Source organism: Malurus melanocephalus, unplaced genomic scaffold (genome assembly GCF_030028575.1).
Source record: "Malurus melanocephalus ecotype Western Australia unplaced genomic scaffold, MMel_1.1 scaffold_608, whole genome shotgun sequence".
Classification (NCBI taxonomy): domain Eukaryota; kingdom Metazoa; phylum Chordata; class Aves; order Passeriformes; family Maluridae; genus Malurus; species Malurus melanocephalus.
In genome coordinates, this window is record NW_026623840.1 from 26394 (window position 1) to 49551 (window position 23158).

Consider the following 23158-nt stretch of genomic DNA (forward strand, 5'->3'; position numbering starts at 1 on the left):
TGTATACAAAAAAAAAGTCCATATTTATATAAATACATCAGTTTAAACTAAAGGCATATACTTTTAAATTGCATACTTCTAAATAAGAAATACGGGTCAATGGCTCAATTACAACTGTTAATCTTGCTGTACCCATGTATTTCACAGGGTCTAGTCTCCTCTGAGAGAGGAGGAGACATCTGAGAGAGACATACGCATTACCCTTAGCATATGCAGGCCCTTAGTGAAGTAAATTGGTGTCTTTGTTATCTGGCTTCACACTCTTGGTAGAAGAGTGAAAAAACACACGTTTGGAAGTATGTGAACAGCAAGTAGGAAGCATGTGTGATTCCAGAGAGGTAAAAGTTTGTCTCTCCAGTATGTGCTAGACTAAGACACAAGCGATCTGGTTGTGCCTCTTGGCTGTGATCTAAGCATTGCTGTGTAACTGTTACTAGACAGTGGTACCTGGGTTCTGTGCTTCTAACAGAAGGGGATTTCCACACACCCTGCATCTGCCTTTCCTTGTGTTACTTTCCTGTTTGTTACTGTGTTTACCTGAAGCACAGTAACAAACACACAAAGTCCTTTCCAACTCAGGTCAGAGCTCCTATGTGTTAAAAAGGCCTTAGGGGTCCTTTCTTAGAACTAAGTTTGGCTTATCTATTTTCAACTTCCAGGACTATTTCGTGATGCCTCCATCACAAGGGATTGCATAGGGGCCTTGTATTTTGGCCTAATCAGTGAGTAGCCCCCTGCTTTCAATTCTCTCTGTCAATTCCCGTTTCAGTAACCATCCTTTTTTCTTCATTTTTAGCCTTGCACAACTTGTACAGGTTTCACAGCAATGGCCCCAGTGGTACCTTGCAGTGCAGGGAGAAGGATCCAGTGGGAGTGAAGGACTGAGGGCATGTGCAGCACAAGAGTGCCTTCCTTCTGAAGCAGTTATGTTACACCAAACATGGCAGCTCTGTGGGAAGTGGTGCCGTCGGTCCAGCCCTTTCATCCATCTCCTCACCCTGACTGTGCTGACTTTTGGTGTGCTGGCACCTTTGATCTGCCACCGTCTCCTCCACTCCTACTTCTACTTGCGGCGCTGGCACCTGAACTCCATGAGCCAGGAGTTCCTGGAGCAGAACCAGCAGGAGGGCCAGGCTGCCCTCCATTACTTTGAGACAATGCAGATGCCAAATGCCTCCGAGGCCTCCAGCAGCGATGCCTTTCAGCCCTTGCTGCTGATCACCATTATCACCGTACAGAGGCGGAATGATTTCCACTATGTCTTGCAAGTGGCCTCCCACTTCCACCGGCTCCTCCAGCAGTGTGGCGCACGTTGCCGGAGCCACCAGGTGCTCCTCTGTAATGTGGAGTCAGACCCCAGCAGCCATCAAGATGTCAGGCTGCTGAGTAGCTTCTTTCCTATGGTCAGTCGTGGCAGACCTGGGGAGAACCCTGACCCCAGCCTGAATCTGTTCGAGAAGGAGAAGCAGGACTACATCTTCTGCCTAGAGCAGTCACTGTTGGCATACAACCCAGAGTATGTCCTCCTTGTGGAAGATGATGCCGTGCCAGAGGACGAGATATTTTCTGTCTTGCAGCACCTCTTCTCGGCCCGATTCTCCAAGCCCTACCTCAGAGATGCGCTTTACTTCAAGCTGTACCACCCCGAGAGGCTCCAGCACTACTTCAACCCTGAGCCCATGCGGATCTTGGAGTGGCTGGGCCTAGGGCTGTTCCTGGGGCCGGTGCTGACCTGCGCCTACTGCYGGGCSGCGGGGCGGGCRGGYCCYAGCTGGGGGCTGGTGGCGTTYTTYGCCCTGTACAGCATGGCKYTGTCGGAGCTGGTGGGGCGGCACTAYGGGCTGGAGCTGCGCCGCCTGCACCCCGCGCTCTACAACGTGGTGCCGGCCAGCGAGTGCTGCACGCCTGCCATGCTCTTCCCCGCCTCCTCCGCCCGCCGCGCCTCGGGTTACCTGCGGGAAATGCGCTGCCGCCGGGGCTTCGCCAAGGACACGGCCCTCTACTCGCTGCTGCGGGGCAGGGGCGAGAACGCCTTCGTGGTGGAGCCCAACTTGGTGCGGCATGTGGGAATGTACTCCAGCCTCCGGCTGAACAGCAACCCCAAGCTGCTGTGAGCTGCTCGTGCCTTGCTGCACAAAAACAGTCCAGGGAAGCGGCCACAGGGCAGAGGAACGGAGTGTAAACTCGGATTCTGTGTTGCTTGCACTGGGTATCCTGTGCCTCACTGTCTTTGAAAAGACAAGTTTTCTTAAAAAATCAGCTTTTGTACCTACAGACCCTATTTAATATAAACTTGGAACTAATCACCATGCACCACCTGGGAGGGGAGTGGAGGATTCCAGCTKAAAGTGTGGATTCCCCATTCTCTTTAGCTGTTCCCAAAGAAAAGCTCTCACGTCAATATGCACAGCTTTCCTGCCTACTTTCCTGTACACTCGAGGTTACAAAACTCATCTTAGGGCAGCAGAAAAGTTGGACAAAGTGAATGTTTCAAATTTAAGCTAATGAGGAGGGGAAGTCTTTATTTCCCCATCCTTACCAAGGTCTGATCTCTGACCTGTCTCTGTTTCAAAGTTGTGGTTTTAAGCAGACCCTTCAAAAGAAGCAGAAGTGGTTTGCAGGAACTTTCCCACAATTTTCTGCCTAGGTACTTCGAATTTATGAAATCTCTTTAGTTATTATCTCCCTATCTGCACCTCCACTGTTCCCACTTTTTTTTGCTCGGACCACAGGCTCTTAAAAACCTCTGCTGCTTCATTAAATACAACCTCTGAGGGTAGGAATAGGAAAACAGAATCACAGCCATTAATATCACAAAGATGGGTCAGAAATGCACATTTTCATTGATATGGGACACCCATTGTACACAATGATTGCTGTGTTGTTTGGATAGCTGTAGTGGATCTGTTAAATGAGGTCAGATCAGTCACTGATTGAACTTAGGTGTTCAACGTGAAATTACCATGACTTTCCCTCAGCACAGGTTCAAAAGAAATATTAGACTACTGCTGTTGTGCAGGATCCTTGTTCATTTTGGAGCTGCATTTACAGCTCAGCTGGAGTGGTTCATTCACTGCTCCTGGCAGAAAGCAAAATACCTGTGGGAAACAAAGACAGCTGTTCACAAGAGCGAACAGGAGCACAGCACATCAAGGGGCCACTCTGATAGTGACCTATTGGGACTTTGTGTACTGGTTGTCAGGCATCTGGGATAGGTACTTTGCACCAGGGCTGTGGGCACAGTTAAATGTAAAACCATGCAGAACAGGAAATCTCATACAGAATGAAAACAGGCAAAAGAGGGGTATATTTGATGAAAAGCCTACCAAGGTTGGCTTTAGTGGGTTTTGAGTCAAATTCAAAATAATTCAAATTCTTGTATGTGGAGTTTGGTCGAACTATTTTTAAAACCATATTCCTTGCTTGGGAATGAACCAAGCGCAATATTTTTTGTCGAGTTTAGTCGGTGGGATTATTTTTTTTTTTTAATTTTTTGGTAATAGAAGGGCTCTGCTGTGAATTTTCTTCCCCCAGGTCTCTCCCAGGTGACTTATGCCTTAAGCTCTTAACAAGTATGATTATAGGTGAGAAACATGTAACACTCCTGAGAGATGAAACCAAAGAAAATGACAACCCCCCCTCTGTCATCACAATGGGTATCAGTTATCCAGCACAAAGGCACAGTGCAGCTTTATGAGAAATAGCATCACAGCAGTGCTTTGCTCTCCAGTAATCAGCTGGGTGCTTTTAGAACAGCTTTGGAAATCAGAGTGAGTAAAAACTGCTTGTGGATTCCATGCCATTCCAAAGGCAAGGCCTTTAGACCTCCTGGCAGAGGACACCAGAAAAATGGCATGGGTAAAACCACATTTTGTTCCCAGCTGCTGAAAGCCCTGGAGATACCAGGGCAGTCACACAGTGGCAGGTGGGCAAATCTCTCCTCTGGCTTCACTGCAGTGGGATTTGGGTGTCAGGATTTGAGTGTCATTGTACATTTATTCCACTCAGTGCCTGCACATACAACTGGTTTCTGCGTTTTCAGCTGTGAATGTAACAGTGCATGGGCTTATTCTTCACTCTGTCTTAGTACTATACAAATACAGGACAGTGCCCTGTTCTTTTCATGGTGGTCTTTTTATATTCATTCTTGCAAAGAAAATCTCTCAGCCATGTACAATAAATGCGACAGGGAATGGAAAAAGGAAGAGGGGAAAAAAATAAAGAAGCCCTAGAAAGGAAACCAACTAACTATATCAAGTTAATAAATGTTTTGGTGTGGGAAATGATTTATCCATTTGTCTTGAAGTTACTTTGTTGTTTGTCCAGTAGTACTTTGTCATCCCAGAAGTCCAGGGGAGGTCAATAAGTTCACTGAGCTTCATAGCTGAAAATCAAGAACACTATTTTGAGGCATCCGTTCTAAACTAGAAGACAATTTTCACGGCGTAAGAGATGAAACAATTGGAGTGTGGGACCAAGCAATGTGTAGAGGGTCCAGGGCTTGAACTTGCCAATGTAGCAGTTTCAGATAAATGACTTGAGAACAAACTCCTTTGTACAAGAAGCAGATTCATAAATTCTTTATATCCTTCTGGAACAACTTTATTAAGTGCACAATTCCGCAACAGAGGTGCTGCTTTACTGAGACCGCAGGGAACTGTTCTGAGTTTATTCAGGTACTTGCACAGTGCCCACCCTGCCACTGGGCCATCCCAGACAGGGGCTCCTGCTGCTGCTGCCTCTGACCTTTGCCAAGCAGATTGAGTCTTGTTTTTCTTTTCTGTACTGCATGTTTTATTAGAAATTAGAAGTCAGAGAATTGCAGAACAAAGAATGGAGGCTACTGTGAGTTCTTAATTCCTGTTGGATTTTGTCCAAAGTTCAGGCTAAAAAGGCAGTTTCAAACACCCAAAAGCCCTTCCCCTCTCTTTTCTCCCAGGGGAGTGTAGCTGAGTTGCTTTATCTCAGACTACAGAAGTTCAAAACATGGCATAATCTTGACATGTGGCCTTAAGAGCTTTGTTTCATTCACTTCAAAACAAACTTAGTGGTGATTTTTGAAACAGACAATATGGATTTTCTTGGGTGTTAGTTCATTCGCAGTTTGGAGACTATTTTTCAATGCAGTGACTATTGCTTGCACAAGAGGAGTCTTTCTTGATGGGCCAGCAGAAGGACCCAAGGCTTTTTTATCCCAGACAGTTCACGGGGAATTATTAACTTAAACAAAAGCTTAGTTTGTTTCCAAGGCATGTCCAACATAAGCATGATTCCTGCAGAGCACAGGGCATAAACTGACACGTCTCTACTTGATTAGAAGCCCAAGATAATTTTCTAACTCCTGCAAGTGTCAATGTCTAATTGAGAGAGCACTGCTTTGAAGAGAGAAGGGAAAAAAATCTTCCTTCCTGTGGTGAGGAGCTGTGAATCACCAGATTGGGTATTTCAGCAGCAATTTGTCTGGATACAGGCTGCTGCATTACTTTTTTTTTTCTTTTTAAATTAAGTTATGTACAAGCAAACCTTGTACAAAATAAACAACCTTTCTATAAAAACTGTTAACAGTCTCTTCTTTATGTGTGCTACTGTTTGTTTTTTCTGAAAGGCACATCCGTCTTTCATTACCATATTTGACAAAAAAAGATACTCCCATGTTTATGGATCTGCACAGATGTAATGATTTTGATCCAACCCCACTGACAGCAGATCTTACTAGATCAGGTTTTTCAGGCCCTTCTCCAGTCAAGAACTGAGGAATTTTAGCAGGGACCTGAGGTAAAATCAAGCTCTGAGTGATGGAACGTAACCTTGGCTCGCTTTTGTATTGAGAGGTTACATATTTCACAAAATAAAAAAGGTAATTTTGTGTGGGGAACAGCTGTAGTTACAAAGGTGTTGGCAGTTTCCCTCCCAAAGTCAGAGTTTTGTGTATTTCCACACCAGCTTTACAGACATCGTATCCAAATTCAGCAGACGGCAGGGTCCAACATGAGGTTCCAAATAATCTTCAGTAAAACACACATCTGCCAAAAATGCATAATTAGGTATTCCATGGTCTGTGCTTCTTCACTGCATGTATCCCTGCTGGAATAACTTCATTTCCACAGATTACCTGTGCCTGATGATTTTTGCCTTTCCTTTTTATGTACCCTTTTATACCCTTTAAGACATTTTCTGTACCCTTTAGGTATCCCTTGTACCCCTTAGCCTGCATGCTTTTAATTCCTGTAGCCTGATATCCTGTAGTTTAGTTTAGGAGTTCTGCTGGGCAGAGAGACCAAACATCCTGAGGAAAGGGTTAGTGAGCCCTGTGCTATCTTAAACCTGAGGCCCCAGCCTTGGGTGAAGCCTTCTCTCTGGAACATCTTGTGTAGACTGGGCTCTGGCCTCATTCCCCAGAGGGATTCATTAGAGCAGGGGGACATTACTGTCTTCATTAAGTTTCTTACTGGGGAATCCTAGATAGATAGGCTAAATTGTGAAGTCTATGAAACCTGTATCCATGCTATACACAGGTGTACATTCTGCCATCAAGTTGTGCACCTGGGATCCCAAATACTGAGGTAAAACCCTTTTTATCCCCTTAACCATGTCTGTGTCATTATTAAAAACTGGCCATTCGAGGCAACACTGACAGCTTTTGGAGAATCTACCCCATCATTTTATCCATACAGCTCTTGAGCTAAGGATCACCAAGATCAGTGTCCCTTTCCAGACTTTGTTCTTCATGGCAACCTAGGAATGCCACGTTCCCAGCTGTAGAAGGGGCAGTGATTTTTAAATGTCGATGAAGAGTTACCTTTTATTGTTCTGTTTGTAAGCCTTTGGGCAGCTGTGCCTACTTTCTCCTAGAATTTCTTCCTTGGTGTCCAGTGTTCCTGCAGCAGTCCAGAAGCCACATCTACAGTGGTCTTTCCAGCAAGCTGCTCCACCTCAGACATCTTGGTGTGGTTTGCATTCCGCAAACTTAATGCAAATAGTAACATGCATCACCCAATTGTGCTTTTTTGGGGGACTGTGTGCTACTGCGATAAATAGGTAATAAACAGTTAAATGTCTCCCTTTATAAAAGCCAGTTGTTTGCCTTCTTTCTTATTTAAAAACAAAATGCCGAAAGAAAGGCACAGAGACCTGTGTCGTTACAGCATTTACCCTCAAGTCCTGTTACAGCTGTTCCTCACAGCCCAGAAAAGTTGCCACAGGCACTCAATTTAAAGTTGTATCCTTGTTTGCTATCCCCACTATTGAAATTATTGCAAAGATTTGTGTTTTGATAACAATAGTGTTGTGTGCTTGCCTGTTTTTCATTCCAAGCCATGGTGTTTGTTGCAGTCCAGGTTTAAGTTAAGCAGAATTCAGAGCAAAGCAAACCTTCCCTTGTGCAATCCACTTGGTGGGCCTGAGTCTGTTCTGCCCAACACCCCGCAGCCCCCCCGATGTACGTGTCTGTGGACCCTGCAACGGAGCCAAAAATACAGGGGGATTTCTGCCAGTGGGGTTAAACAGCCAGGCTGTTCACATTGGAGGATGAGGGCTGTAAGTGACTGGGAAAAACAAACCACTTAATAAACAATACCTCTGATTAGATAGGGATGAACAAGCTGGACTTTGAGACTGTTAAGCAAGACTGCAGAGTACAGAAAACAGGAAACATCCAGCACAGTGTGGAGAGGTGGGCAGGAGGCAGACTCCACTCTGTTTGAGCCTGCTCAGATTAGACTTTAACCTCATCACGCAGGCAGCAGCCCCTTGGGGCTACAGAGCCAGGTGTTTTTTATGTGGATGCATATTATTCTTGGACATCCTTCCAACTCCCAGTGTTTTTTTCCATTCCATTTCAATCCATTTTACAGGTCGAACCACATCCAAAAGTAGTATTTAATTTACTTAAGTGCAGAGGCAAGCTGTAAGTTTTTAATTTTTCTCTTGGTGACCATGTAATCTCTGAAGTTGCTTCATCCATTTCTTTCTTTTTCATTGTTCTTTCACAGGTGTGCTACAATTTGTACAATTTGTCTCTCCTCATATTTACTTTTTTATTTTAAATGCTAGTTGATTTGAGTAGTTAAAGGCAAAACATTATCCAAATTACACAGCTAGAAACAGACAGAAAAAAAATCACCATCTGGAAAGTCATAAGCAATTAAAATACTTTTATCTGTTGCCTTTAAAACAGGCTTTCCATTGATTTTAATGTACTTTATCCAGCAAGACTTCACTTTAAACTTCAGTGCATAACTGGCAAGGCTGGATATAACACTTACAATTAATATAATTTCTACTACAAAAATCCTGTCCTTGCATTGTCAAACCCCCAAAAGCAAATCCACAAATTAAGAGCTAAGTAATAACCCATGTCACATGCAAATACAGTTTTCAGTGGTCCTTAATATTTTTAAATGCATACTTCTGTCAACTTTGTATGGTAAGTTCAGATAGAAAAGTTGACACCAGCAAAATCTCTAAGCCATTCAAATAGAAAATCCACTTTTTTGAGAGGAAATGTTAAACACTTGTGTTTCATCACTGCCGATCTCTTTTATGGCTAATTACCACTTTCTGTTTATATGCTATAAAAGGCACAACAATGAACATGTAACTAGTTATGCATGTCGTTTGCAGTGATGTTTCAAACACAGATTTGAGTGAGGTATAAAGATTTTTACATTGCAAGACTGTTTATATCAGCTTTCTCATGAACATATAAAAAACCCATAACCTGTGCAGAAAACTCTCAGTCATTATATTTAGTTAAATATGTATTTATGCAATCAATTATCAGACATCCAAAACTCAAAAACAGCTAGTAATCCTTTCTCTAACAAAAGATTATACTCTTCATTAAAAAAGTGGTCAGCAATCACTACAGTGGTCTGCATGATCATTTTTAAGAATGCAAAAAACTGAGGGTAGTTGCTCTTTAGTGCACTTGACTTCCCCTCTTGTTCACCCAATCCTTGTCCTTGCCTGGGAGGAATCTTTTTCCTATGTCCTCCTTCCCATGCCAGAAGCAGAGGGGGATGAAGAACCCCAGGAATGCAGAGAGATGGTTCTGCCTTTGAAACTGATCTACTGGGAACTCTGCCTTCACACTGAAAAGGTGTGAGAGTTGGCAGTTCTGTGTTCAAACACTACCTCCATGAGACAGAATTACAACTTGGATAATACAATTTTGCCATGGAATAGTTAGTGCAGGCAGTGATTTGATACTTTTTATGGGCAAAGTAAGTTCTTTGGTTAAATGCAAATACACTGCATTCCCCTCATGATGAAAGCTTTTCCCTCTTATTATTTAAGGACACACGAGACCACTAAAATGTAATTTTAAGAGGAAAAATACCCCTGAAATATGATTATGTCTGATGCAAATACATACTCTTTTCCAGTGTCATTTTAATATCACTGTAATTTCTGCACAGTATGGTCAGTGTGATGCGTTTGCATGCCAGCACCTTAGAGTGACATCATCTACCCTGATTCCTCATTCCACATTTTCCTGCCTGAAAAGGCTCCCATTGCCAAATAAAGTGAAAAAGTTTACCATCATCTCCATTCACCTTTTTATCTCCTCTGTCCTCAAAATCTCTGTGAGGACCTGCAGTCCTAGTGCATGGAATGCTGGATGTTGAGTTAGAAGGCCTAGAAAAGCATATGCCAGCAATTATCTACTCGGAAATACTTTTATATACTTATGAAAGAATTAAGAATGCAAGGTGGGCTGCAAAGGATTATTTAAAGTGGTATCTAAATGTCTGACATTTTTTTTCAAGGAGACTCCCACAGCTTTTGTCTAATAGCCTGTCAGACCATATCCCAGATGAGACTGGGAATAAAACACTTCCAGCTACTTCCCTGCTGAGTCAGTTTCTAGCCAAACCAGGAATGACAGCACTCAAACTCTGATTTAGAAGAAGACCACCAGTATGACACCTTCTTGGTCTCAAGAGGGTCTTAGATAATGTATGTCATTAAAAGTATTTGTAACCTATATTAGATGTCTCTGTTGTGGTGGAGAAACTTTCATACACCACAGGTTCGTCTTTCTGCTAGGACGGGAGAAATGGAATGTAAAGCAAACTCTGTAAAGCAGGAAAGGGTTTATGTCCATGTTATGTGCACAGCATTCTTTAGCAAAAAAATGAGGATCAGAAAGGGCAATGTGAAATTAAGAGGAAGAGAGGCACAAGGCCTTCGACTGGACTACATTCTCAGCTCTTTCAGAGGTTTCTATGCTGACTATAAGCCTGGCAGGTTACTAAGATGTCCTACAAGCACTGACCTTGGCACACGGCTGTGCAAGAGAGGCTCAAGAAGGAAGTGGGCTAAGGAAGGCAGTGTTGCAGAGGAGAAATCAGGTATCTCACGATGTCCATGTAAAGGCTAAAGGGGGCACTACAGAAGCCAAACAAACGGAGAAACGACGTCATTCTTCAGGCAAACACGGGTCTTTGTGGTAAAAAAAAAGTGCCAATGTCCAAGGCTGCAGAGGGCGTTGTTCCTGGGGGTATGATGTTTGTCTAACAGTCCCTGTGCTGTCTTTCCCTCGAGGAGTACTGGCCTGCAGGATAGGGAGAAAGAAAATAAATAATCAAATCTATCAACCTGGGCTTTGAGAATGGCTGTAGTGATGTTTCATGTCAACTGCMGTACTAATGCACTGTTTACACAGGATCTGTATTTTTCACAGAAAAATTTTGCTAAGCAGCAAAGAAGTTTGTATGTCATGGCAATATGGGCATCTCAGTGGGATTTTGGGAGAAAATCTGGTTTGCAGCTGTGAACCTCAGTGTAAGCATGTTCTGTCTAATAACCATTAGTTTCACACATACAGAGTGTTACAAGACAGCAGAACTTGCTGTTTCATTAATCCTGACATTGTAGCATTGCATTTTGCTTTTCCATGTACAAACTGGAAAARCAAAATATGTTTCCATGCTAGACTTTCCAGTGAGTGAAAGCAGTGTAACACTTAAGAAGCCACTGAAATGATACCAACTCATGCCATTTAAGGATCTGTTGCATTGTTTCTGCATTTTGTTTTCTGCTCTTCCTGCAGTTTCCTAAGTATAAGCTTTGAGAAGATCTAACCCTAAATGATAAAGTTGTGCCCAAGATACCTGTAAGCAATTTCCATGGTTTCTCTGGTAATTCTTTTTGGTCTCTTTTAGAAAGAGAAGGAAAAATTTGAAATAACTGTAAAACATCTCAGTTTCACTGCACAAGTGGCCTTATATATACAGGGGAGGGGAAAGGGGAGGAACAGCAAGAGCATGACCAGGTCCCATTGGAGGTGTGTGGTGGTGGTCTGATAGCCAATGACCGACCTTGAGCAGAGACACCTCCCTGGACAGCTTGTGGGGGAGGAGGGACAATGAAGGAGTGAAGGGAAAAAAAAAAAAAAAGCCGCATCAAGAATTTTATAAAAGTTAGTGATTAGAAGGACTGGGTCTCTTTGCTTGCAAACACCTCAGCAGAAGCTTGTAGCAGCAGAGATACTGCCCACAAACAAGTAAGTATAATAATTTAATTTCTAAACTTAAAAGGTGGTACATATATCAGCAGCTGACACCTGGTATGTTTATCTACAGTGGGCTTGGGAAGTTGTTTTTGCTTTTGTTTAAATTTTTTTTTTCAGGAACAGCTTGTGAGAAATAAGCACTCAGCCGTTCTTCAGCTATCTTCCAAAGTGATCCATTTGCTGCTAACACTGGCTTTCTAACTTAGCTTAGTCACTCAGAACTCCTGGAGTAAATGAGTGAATCCTTAGTTTAAGGGAACTAGAGCAATAACATTCATGCGTTGCTTTCTGTTGCTGTGTTTTGTGTTTGGTTTTGCTTGTGGTGTACATAAATTTCTGTTTTGCAAGAACAGAGAATGACTGGAGAAGACAGTTGGTCCTGACAGACACCCGTGCTGTCAGAAGTGCAATTATGTGTGTTTGTTGTGTGGATTCTTCTGAAGCGTTAGTGCAGTGGTGTGGATAAGATTCTTTGGCTGGAGCGTATAAGGTCTGCAGTGCAGGAGAACAAAACCTGCCCTTGAATTAGGCTGTAACCTTTCAAGCTGTGAACAGCCAGCTTCAGACAACTGCTTGACCAACTCAAATCCTCACTGAGTCTGTGATCCATCACTTTCTCAACTATCCCAAGTGCTTACCCAAAACCATTTAGCCCACCTGAGACCCTCACACTGCTTCCCCCAGCCTCCCCTGCTGGCAATATAAGACTTGAATTCTCATGCAAGTCTAACAGCAATTTTTTACCATCTCTGWGGGAAGTCCAGCCCTGAAAGAGAAGTAGCTTCTTACCAGTGATCACATTTACTTCCAAACAAACTTTATGATAGCTCAGCCACATCTTGCCATTCTGAGCATTCTGCATGGACTGCAGAGGACAGGTCTCTGACTACACAACCTCCTTGCATTGTTTCTAGAGAAATAAAATAGAGATACATCTCAAGGCTTGAGAATAGCTCTGAGGTTAATATGGGAATCAGGACAGGCAACTTCAGATCTGCAGTTCCACTTGGGATACGATGTTGAATCAAGGTCTCTAGATAGAACATGAAGATGGCAAAAAAACACAGAGAGCAAAAAACAACCAAGCACCTATTGAAGTTAATACATCAATCAAAACCACTTGCCCCTTTTTCTAGGTGACAAAACTCTGAGAATCTCTTTTTGTCCCATACCGTTGAGACTTTTTAGAACCCAGAAACTAAACATTCTGCTACCAAAATCTTAATGTCAGTGCAAAGATGATGGGAGAAACATCCTGTTCTTTCCTGGGTGCTCCTTCATATATACAGAAGGCATTGCTTCCCCCTTGTACTCACAGACGGTCACGGGGCAATTCAGGCTGAAAGAGACACAGGACGTCTGTAGTGCAACCACATCCTGTCCAAAGCAGGGTTAGAAAGGGGTTAAGATGAAGGTACTCGGGGCTTTATTCAGGCAGATCTTGGCAACCTCCGGGGCTGGAGATACCACACCCTTTTTGTCAATCTGTTACATTACCTGGCTGTCCTAACAGAGAGAAAAAAAATCTTTATATCCAGCCTGAATCTCTCTAGTTTGAGTTTGTGCCTGTTGTCTCTCCCTGTCCCACCACAGTCCCTGTGAAGAACCCTTCAGAACCCAAAGAACCCTCTGCTTCTTTGATCATCACTCTGTAGGTATTGGGGGTTGCTGAGAGGTAGCCCTGAACCAATCACTGCTTGAGGCTGATCTAGACCCTGCTCTGCAGACTTCTCCTCACAGAGCAAGTGCTGCAGCCACTGGTRGCATCTGTTGAACTAACTCATTTCAGTCTGTCAGAGCTTTTCCTGGGCTGTGGGGGCCCAACACTGGATGCAGCACCCAGATGTAAACTATAGAGTGCTGAGCTATGGGGGATAATCCCATCCTCCCTTGGCTCTCCGGGCCAGACCCCTGCTCACAAGGGTGCTTGGGCCCTCATTGCTGGCCCCTGTTCAACTTGCTGCCTGGAAGGGCACTTGGTCATCCCTGAAGAGCTGTTCCCTCATCCCACTAGTCCTGGGGGAATGGCTGCCAGGGCTSTGCACCCCAGGCAGTGTCTGGGCATTTGTCTTGGCTGAACTTCAAGGTGCTCTGTTGGCCTCCTCCCACCCCCATGTCCAGGCTCCTCTGGATGGCTGCCCATCAATCAAGCATATCAAGTAGTCCTGCCAACCTGGTGTCACCTGCCAAGTAGATAAGAATGTTCTCCGTCAGCAGGGTGGGACCAGGCTTGCCCAGCTGTTCATACCCATCTGTTTTCCTCACGCCCAAGGAATCAGAGTTATTTAAAAACTGTTCTTTAACAGAACTTCACAGAGAAGTGAGGCCAGTAACTATATGTATCCACTTCAGTGAGAATATAAAGTTCCTAACTCATTATGTATCTGCCTCTCCTAAGCATACAAGTCTAAAAGAGGAGTAAATTCAGTCAGGCCAATACTGTGCCTACAAATAATGGGCAAATTTTTTTAATATCTTTCATTGTCCCTATCAACTGGCATTTATCTGTTTATATACTCAGCTGCTGCTTCTTCAAACCCTGTTCTTTGGGAGCAGAATCTCTTGTGTGCACAGTTTGTATTATTGATATGCAGAGATGCTGAAGGGCTGTATTTACTAATAACTGAGCAGGAAAAGCTACACGTGTGGGATACAAACTATAGTTAGAGACTTTGGTCCAGCACTTTTGGAAAAAAAATTTATCAAAGAAAGCAGTGAAGAGACCCAAGAGAAAAACTTAAGAGATTGTGATCCAATCTTTTCCCATCTGCAAACTGGAACTCAGGTGAGATTTTCCRTAAGATTAGTAGATGTCTGTCACTTGAGGTGGTTTGAAAGAAAAGATGCCAATGATGTATTAAAGTTTCTAAGATGATTGGAAGTCAGGGGGGTTGTGCGGTTTTATTCTTTTGAGGGTTTTTAAAATTCCACTTTAAAAAAAAATGTTACATAAGCAGATACTACAAAGAGAATGCATTATATTCTTACAATGTAAATTCAATGTGAAATCACTTGAGCTTATGACACTTAGCCCACAGCCTAAAACGGGTAAATAAAAATGAAATTTCTTGAAAAATCTTAGCAGTGGGACAACTCACAGTTACTGAGATTTATTACTCTTCATTAGAGCATTTTGCTTCCTGGAAAAGTTGTCAGATTAAACATATAAATCAGCTTAAGGCAAATAGCCTTTGTTTTTGGAAGACTGAAACAAGCTGTGCAGCTGGGCACAACTGTTTTTTCTCAAGACCTATGAGGTGGCATGTCTAGCTCTTTAAGAGGGGGCATTAACGCTTCTGTGGATGTGCCGGGAGCTTACTCTTTTCAAGGCAGCTGTATGAAATGTTGCTGAAGTGTAAGGCTTCCTCACTCCTCTGCTGCTTGCTCCCCTGCTCAGAGCAGGACTTTACAGCATAGATGCCCTTTTTGAATGCAGACATGARGATTCTCAGAGATTATGTTCCTCATGATAGAATCACAGAAGAATAAAATCCTAAATCAAGGGTACTAGAACATTCTGCACCTTTGAGCTATTATAAGGTTTACAGTTGTTCTTTTGCCCTAATTTCTGCACCATTTTAGCTAGAAACACTGTGCCTTTTATTCATCCTTGTAGCCTTGGCAGGGWAGCTCACCATGGCCTTAAAGATAATTTTGAAGAGATTCTAGGCAAATCTCATTCACACTCAATGAGATATTTGCATAGAAACTGGAAATAATTTGCTGTCTTCCAGTTCATCACTACACGAAGTAAAACTACACTTTGYTTTTTCAGTCTCTCAGAGTACTCACTTGGAACAGCATTATTCACTGAAAACTCTTATTTCTCTATTTTGAAAATTTGCCTTGCAGGCTGGTTTTGCGTGATAATTGTTTCCTTGTTATCTTGAGGCAAACACCAGGAACGAGAGAGAGCAGACATTAGTGTCATTGTTTATTGCATTGCTGGACAGAAAGCGTACCCATCATAACATGACCGGAGCAACTGGTGCTCTCACAATCCAGCCTAATGGATTAGAGGTTACCTGGAGGCACTGTAACATAGCTCCAAACTGCAACTATGAAATCCCACCCCTGATCTGGCAATTCATTAGCTTCAATCATGGACAAGATCATATTCTTGCCAGAGCACAATTTTCCAGTCTTTTTCCACAGAGACTGTGWACTATTAGAGTGATTCTTATCATTTTGCATACCCACTTATTTAAGAGTAGTGTGGTTTTAACTGAGGTGTTCACCACTCAATTATTATCACATTAATCATAATAACAGCACCAGTGTATCTTCAGTTATAAATGAGGGACACGAATTTATAGCTGTTACCATACTCTGATGACCCTGTTGACAGAAAATTTTGGCACAATTAGATATGCTGTACAGAACTCAGTATGCTATCATGAGTAGMAGACCCTTTATTGTTTCTCCCCATTATGCCCTTCAGCAGGACGGACAAGACATGGATTCCCTGGCAACACAGCATCTATGTGCAGGTTAAAAAGAAGCTGGACTTGGAGAAATATTTTCTGGCCATCTCTGATGAAATGGGAAATGGCATGTTCTCACTCCTCTGTCAGGCAGAGTTTAGGAATAGAAAATGCAAACACTGTCAGAGGCCTGTCCTTTTGGAGGAAAACATGATATTTGAGATCTCTTACATTGTTTTTGCTCAATCACCTTCTGGGTTCACCACCCATTGATAAAAACGCAAGCGCTGCTTTAGCTATCACATGTGATAAACTGAAGGAAGAGAGTTTTTCTGTTTCAGACTTAGGGGCTTATACATTCAGGAAAGTAACTTGGACTATGCAGATGATCAGAGAAACTGTAATTTAATGCCATATAACCAAAACCTGAATAAGACCAAGAATTTTGTCATACCAAGACAGAGCCCAGATTTCAGATCCTGGGTATTTGCAACTGATAAGCCGCTGCCACAGCTGAAAAGATAGAAATGAGGAGTGAATCTTCTAAGGCTTCTGTAGAGAAAGCAATGCACTACAGTTCAGAAAGCAACCATAGGGATGAGAATTGCAAACCAAGGCAAAAAGTTGGGGATGGAAAGTCAACCAGATACAGCAGTAAATACTGCCAACACAGGCAGGAAATAGAAGAGGAGCAATGTTAGGAAATATGTAAAGATAAGCAATGGAATAATTGGCATTCAACTGATGGGAACCAAAAAGTCTGCAGTTTGTTATTTGGTATATGTTTTTATAGCAGACTGACCTTCCTTTATTTTCTGAGCAAGTCCAGGTAAGATGCAGARTCTTTCACATTTTGGTTCTGGGAGGATGTTATAGGGTGTATCTCCTGCATTTCTCTCTAGTTTTTCCAGACACACCAAACCTAGAAGAGCTTGAATGGATTTTTGGTCATACACCTATGATAACATGGACCAGACAAGGACCAAGAGCCTTGTAGTGGAAACATCTGAGTGGTGTCGCTGGTTCACAGTCTGCCCATCTTGTAACAGTAATTCTCTCCCACAGATACGTCAACATGACCCACCAGTTCCCAGCACTGTCTCCAGAGCAGAAGAAAGCTCTTTCAGACACCGCTCAGCGGATTGTGGCTTCAGGAAAGGGGATCCTAGCTGCAGATGAATCAGTGGGTGAGTTCTGGATATCAATCAGTTAGCAGCACCCAAGATATTTTTTCTTTTAGTTTTGCTTCACATTTGAAGTCAGTGAAGTAGATGAAAACCACTTAGAAACTGTTATCAGAGGAGAAACAATTCAGCCAGGCAGGGTTGCAGCTATGACAACAAAAGCTTGCAAACTATGGGTTGAGAAGGGAAACTCTGAGCTGAAGTCCCCATTCATTATCCCATACTGGGAGGACCAGGAGGCCAGCCAAGCCTAGAACCTCTTTGCCTGGCMTTTGTCCACCTCACTAGGTACCATGGGGAACAGGCTGCAGCGGATCAATGTGGAGAATACAGAGGAGAACCGCCGAGCTTTTAGAGAGATCCTTTTCTCTTTGGACACCTCCATCAACCAGAGCATTGGAGGAGTGATCCTTTTCCATGAGACCCTCTATCAGAAAGACAGCAGTGGAAAGCCATTCCCAGCACTCATCAAGGAGAAAGGCATTGTGGTGGGAATTAAGGTGAGTATCTATATGTGCCTGGCTGGCACCATAATCCAAACCCCATTTCCAGAGAAAATTATTTAGGGTTGCACTGTCTCCTGAAAAACACTCCCACCCTCCATTTTTGTCCTTGGTTTTATAATTCTCTGCATTGCTTTTGTGCAACTAACTAGAGGCACATTTGCACTGCAAGTAAGTCCCTCCATGCAGTAACTTAAATTTAGTTACATCCACATCTGAAAGAGCTCTTGAGCCATTCCCTGCAGAAACCTACACACACACTGCCTCTTCTCTTACCCAGTTCTCTACTTCTTCTTCCCCTTTGTGCCCACATTCCCCTTCTTTGCACCCTGAGCATTTTAAGGTCCGTGCTTTACTCACAATCCTTCAAAAGCAGACTAAAGATGGGTGAGAAGATAAAGATTAGAGTGATTTCTGTAACCCTACCTGTTTCTCTGATCTCCACAGCTGGATAAAGGCACAGCACCTCTGGCGGGAACAAATGGAGAAACCACCATCCAGGGTAAGGAGAGATCTAAGGAGCCTAAGCTATGATGCGTGCAGCAAAAGCCATAGGGTGACTCACCTGAGATGCAGCCTTGGCTGGAGTCAYGGTACTTTCCAGAGCTGTGTGCTGAAGAGCAGCTCTCAGTGAAGCATTGTTCTCCCTTGGCAGGGCTGGATGGACTGGCTGAGCGCTGTGCMCAGTACAAGAAGGATGGCGCTGACTTTGCCAAGTGGCGAGCAGTGCTGAAGATCACCAGCACAACACCCTCTCAGCTTGCCATCCAGGAGAATGCCAACACACTGGCACGCTATGCCAGCATCTGCCAGCAGGTACTTCCCTCYAGCAACCCTTCCTGAGATGCTGCTGCCCCTTCTCTCTTTTCCTTGTGATAACATCCTAGGTATATTGAAAGGAGAATCTCTGTGAGAATTTTGGGAAAGATGAGGAGGAAGGGCAGTGCAGCACAACGGAATAACACCAAAGTCAGGCAAACAACAAGAACATTTTTACTCCCATAGAAAATCCTCTGTGTTTTTTTTTTTCTTAGCATGGCTTGGTGCCCATTGTGGAGCCAGAAATCCTTCCTGATGGAGACCATGATCTCCAGCGCTGTCAGTATGTCACAGAGAAGGTAAGAGTTTTCTCCCTCTCTCTTCCCCCTCACAGATCAGCAGCTAAACTTCATGCAGTTTATGTTTACAGATCTCAAAGAGATTCCACAAAAAATGTACTTCCTAACTGCATCACAGAAATGAGCTTTTCCTAGGCAAATAATAAACTAATAGGAAATGCAAGAGTATTTTCCATGCTTTTGGATTTCCACTTCAATGACAATATAAACATTCTCAATCTCAGAAAGCTGTATCAGGACCAAACSCAATTACTTCAATTTCAGTACCTCAGTTTTCAGGGACAAATCCTGTAAATATAAGAGTTGTATYCTGGTCATCTCAAAAGCAGTGGGGTCTTTACAACTGCAACCCCTGGGATAAATTTCATAAGAAAGCAAAATTAAATTTGATCTTGCTATAGTACCAAAGAATAAGCTGTCATTTCACAGTATGCTGTGATGAAGATTTGAGTAGAGGTCTGTATTCAATMCTGTTTTCAGGTTCTGGCTGCTGTCTACAAGGCTTTGAATGATCATCATGTGTACCTGGAAGGGACACTGCTGAAACCCAACATGGTGACGGCTGGGCATTCCTGCTCYAAGAAGTACACCCCTCAGGATATAGCTGTAGCAACTGTCACTACTCTCCTCCGCACGGTTCCTGCTGCTGTTCCTGGTGATTCCCGATTCATTCCTATCTCTTCATTCCCTCTCTCTCTCCTACCTCTGACATGTCTGTTCCTCTGACATGTAAAGGTCAGGGATTGAGGTGGTTGAACATCTGTTTCTAATATTCAAAACCTCTTTCTTGCAGGAATCTGCTTCCTGTCTGGAGGTCAAAGTGAAGAGGAGGCTTCTGTCAACCTGAATGCCATGAATCAGTCCCCTCTGCCTAAGCCTTGGAAACTGACCTTTTCATACGGGAGAGCCCTGCAAGCCTCTGCCCTGGCCGCATGGCTGGGCAAAAATGAGAACAAGAAGGCTGCACAAGAGGCCTTCCGCAAGCGGGCACAGGTATGAGGTTTCCTCCAGCACAGAGAAGAGCTGCCCTCCATGAAGGGACAATGTTTTCACCTTCCAAAAGCTCCCCTGACCCTGCTCATCCAGGTGCTTCATGTTCATCGGGGCATTACTCTGCTATTTCTGCCTTGCTTGGTTACTCCTGGTGCTTGTTCTTTCCACATCTGCCTTTCTTAGTCTGTGCTGATTGTTCTCTTTTTTTTTTTTTTTTTTAAATTTTCTTTTTCAGATTAACAGCTTGGCTTGCAGGGGACAGTATGTCCTGTCTGGGAAGACTGACACAGCTGCCACACAGTCACTGTTTACTGCCAGCTACACCTACTGAAAGTGCGGGAACTTACCTTCCTCCTGTCTCTTCTCACAAGATGGAAGACGTTCAAAAATGAAAGAAAACCATAGAAATCTAATTTCCCTTACCCTACACCAAACTGGAGATAAAATGCATAAGCTTCCTCTCCACCCTTCACTCCCACAATTTACCAAGGGGATATTCTTGTTTCATTTGCACATTCCAAGGAAAGGGAATTCTTTCCGAACAACAAACAACAGCTGCCAATGAATCATGAACCCACTCTCCCTCAGTTTGAAAAAACTCTGTCCCTGGAATAGTAGGCAGATTCAGTAGTTCCCTAGCAATTCAAATAGCTACCCTTGCCCATTACCACATTTTGCAGCCACAATCCTGAATTATAAAACCTGATTGTGAATTCAATCATGTCAATAAAACAGTAATTGAAAACTAATCTCTACCTCACAATTCTTTTTGTTTTGTGCAAACTTCGCAGTGTCTTTACCGCATCTGTGGCTTTCAGTAGTGTCTGCAAAGATTAAGTCACAAAGTGTTACAGCTGGTGAGCTTGGGAAACTTTGGGGATCTCAAAGGGTAATACCCAATAGTGACACAGCTGGAGAGGTTAATCCTGCCAACAGAAGTCTGGCAGATTCTAAAACACTTGGGAGATGTATGCAGCAAGCAGTGCACAGGACTCTGGCCACAGATAAACAACACTGCCTTCAGAAGTATCTTGTGTCTCTGGAGAGCCTTGGTTGGTGAGATGAGGCAGGTACACACTGTGTTAGGGTTGCATATGTTGACACATCTGTGCAAAAACTGTCCCTCCAAAGTGCTTTTACAGTGGCATTTTCCACAATAATTAACACAAAGTATGCAGGAAGGCATCTTCGCCTATCTGTTGTGTAGCTTGAATGATCAGGCTGATATTGCAGATCGACRGTTTGACCTTTGGCACCTGGTGTGTCCCTGTTAAATGTGTAAGCTTTGTTAGATAAAGCACAATCAGACAGCTGTCATAGAAAAGAAAGGTATAAATGGCGAAACCAGCAGGCCTAAGGTTATGTAAGAGTATYTGCCTGTCTACGTGCTACACCAATCAACTTGTGAGGCCTTGGAGCAGCCCCCTAAACAGTCAGGGCCAGGTGACCCAAAAGACCCCTTGTCCTTTCAGGGTCATCTCTCTCTGCTGGCCACTCCTCCTGGCCACAGGCACTCCCTGCTCCTGCCAACAAATACAGGGAAAACAGGCAAAATCACTGCCCTGTAACCACATCCTTGCGTCCTCTGTGTTAGCAGCCAATGTGTCACAGAGGCAATAAATAAACAGCCAAACTCCTTCWCATGGATCCAGTCACTGCATAATTAAGGCATGTATTTAGTCTGTCCTGACAATGAACGAAGAACATGTGATATGCCAAAAAACACCTCAGAAGCCAATGCTGGGGTCAGGAATAACATCTCTGTCCTGGTTCAGCTCTGGTCCCCTTCTGGGTCTCCACGTTCCTGAGTTCAGTGAAACCCCTGCCCCGATGAGCAGCACCCTGAGCAGCACCCCTGACACTGAGCTAAGATCAATCTCTGAACCATCTGCATTGTAAATGACCTTAAAGATCATATTTTTCCAACCCATCCAGTTCCAACCCCCAAGCCATGGGCAGGGGCACCTTTTACCAACCAGGTTGCTCTGAGCCCTGTCCAACCTGGCCTTGGACACTTCCAGGGAAGGGGCAGCCACAACTTCCCTGGGCAATCTGTGCCAGGGCCTCCCCACCTTCACAGTAGAGAATTTATTCCAAATGTCTACTCTCCCCTCTTTTAAAGCTGTCCTCCCTCGTCCAGTCACTATTTGTGTGTGTAAAAAGTCCYTCTCCCTCTTTTTTATAAGCCACCATCAGCACCAGGATTACCAAWTTTTTTCCCTGTTTATACATTTTAGTAAACGAAGGAATTAATATTCATCAAGTACAAATTACCTAGTTTTCATAATAATTAGCATTCTCTCTGCTGTTAGGTAATGATCCTCTCACTTCTCATGCTAATTAAWCTGCATGCTCAGTCYTTCTCCCTTTTCAGTCAGTGATTCCTTGAGTTGCTGGCCTTGATCTACCCCTGCTGGAATTTATCTTTTACCCTGCCAGAGCTGATTCAGCACATTTGCTGVGTTGGCTTTATTAGTTTGTTCCTTGTCTGGGGGTTCACTCAAATGTCCTTGTGCATTCTTTGTGACCACAATCAGAGGTACATCCTYCTTGCCAAGCCGTGCTAACCTCCCCTRGGTCTGACATCACGGAAGCCTGTCCAGCCCTACACTTTTAACAAAGCAATTCTGCCAACATGTAATTTACTTTTGCAACACCTGAACACATGTTAGAACTTGTTGGCTGCTTTCTGGCTCACGGACAAAATCTCCCTTTCTGCCGGCTAGGCTTGAGAGCACCCAAAGGCCAAACATCAAAGAACACCCTTTCCTATGAAAATTTCCACACATACCCCGTTTTTCCAATAAGGAGGCGGTTTGAGGGGACGGACTACATTTCCCGTGATGCTTTGCGGGGCGCGGAGAAAATACGTCATCCTCGCTAGGCGCGGGAAGGCTCCCGGCGCGCCTCCAGCATGGCGATGGTGGTGGCGCTGCGGGCGGCGGGGCAGCGGCGGCCGGGGCTCGGCCCCGCCGGGGTCAGGGCGTTGTGGGGCGGCCGCAGGTACCCGCAGGGCGCGGGGTGAGSGGTGACTTCTGGCCTTTTCTACATGCTGGGCTTTTACCGGTTCGTCGTTCTCTGGAGGTCACTTAGCCCAACACCCCCTGAGCACATCCGTGAGAATCGTGTCCAGGCGGCTTTGGAATGCCCTTAGGGAAAGAGACTCCACAGCTTCTGTGGGCAACAAGCGCCCACCGAAGTGCACTGCTGGGCGGGTGCAGTGGTGCAGAGTTGGGGTTCTTTAGAGCTGTCACTGTTTTTGTTACGAGTGGGAAAATAGGGATTTCATGCGAGTGTGAAACAGCAGTTCCATTGTAACATTTTACGCGAAACCACGGTTGTTGACTAGATTGTGCCATACGAGAAAGTTAGATTTTCTAGTTAAAACTAGTGGTTTTTTTGGTTTTTTTTTTTTTTT

At 43.9% G+C, this 23158-nt stretch overlaps 3 protein-coding genes and 1 long non-coding RNA gene across 6 annotated transcripts in view; 3 read left to right on the top strand and 1 right to left on the bottom strand.

Annotated features, from left to right (window-relative positions):
• The first annotated feature begins 802 nt into the window (after positions 1–802).
• Positions 803–3481, top strand: PGAP4 (post-GPI attachment to proteins GalNAc transferase 4). Its single transcript, XM_057383138.1, has one exon. The coding sequence runs from the start codon at positions 927–929 to the stop codon at positions 2112–2114; it is 1188 nt and encodes a 395-aa protein (XP_057239121.1). The 5' UTR covers positions 803–926; the 3' UTR covers positions 2115–3481.
• A 1246-nt stretch (positions 3482–4727) lies between these two features.
• On the bottom strand, positions 4728–11208 carry LOC130583639 (uncharacterized). Its single transcript, XR_008966444.1, has 3 exons — positions 11118–11208; positions 10280–10558; positions 4728–6023 (listed from the first exon to the last, which is right to left on the bottom strand). It is a non-coding gene; the product is annotated as an uncharacterized LOC130583639 (long non-coding RNA).
• Positions 11209–11423: 215 nt separating this feature from the next.
• Positions 11424–20489, top strand: ALDOB (aldolase, fructose-bisphosphate B). The gene is made up of 9 exons (XM_057383137.1): positions 11424–11509; positions 17008–17129; positions 17415–17626; positions 18077–18131; positions 18285–18445; positions 18664–18747; positions 19228–19402; positions 19541–19740; positions 19976–20489. The coding sequence occupies exons 2-9, from the start codon at positions 17018–17020 to the stop codon at positions 20069–20071; spliced, it is 1095 nt and encodes a 364-aa protein (XP_057239120.1). The 5' UTR covers positions 11424–11509; positions 17008–17017; the 3' UTR covers positions 20072–20489.
• Positions 20490–22639: 2150 nt separating this feature from the next.
• Positions 22640–23158, top strand: part of LOC130583641 (39S ribosomal protein L50, mitochondrial-like) — a 2702-nt gene continuing 2183 nt past the window's right edge. For 2 of the 3 annotated variants that reach the window (XM_057383142.1, XM_057383143.1), the window contains exon 1: positions 22640–22743. In XM_057383142.1, coding sequence (XP_057239125.1) covers positions 22655–22743 — 89 coding nt within the window. In that variant the 5' untranslated portion in view covers positions 22640–22654. Of the gene's footprint in view, positions 22762–23158 lie in introns of all 3 variants that reach the window. The other variant, XM_057383141.1, reaches the window with a different exon arrangement.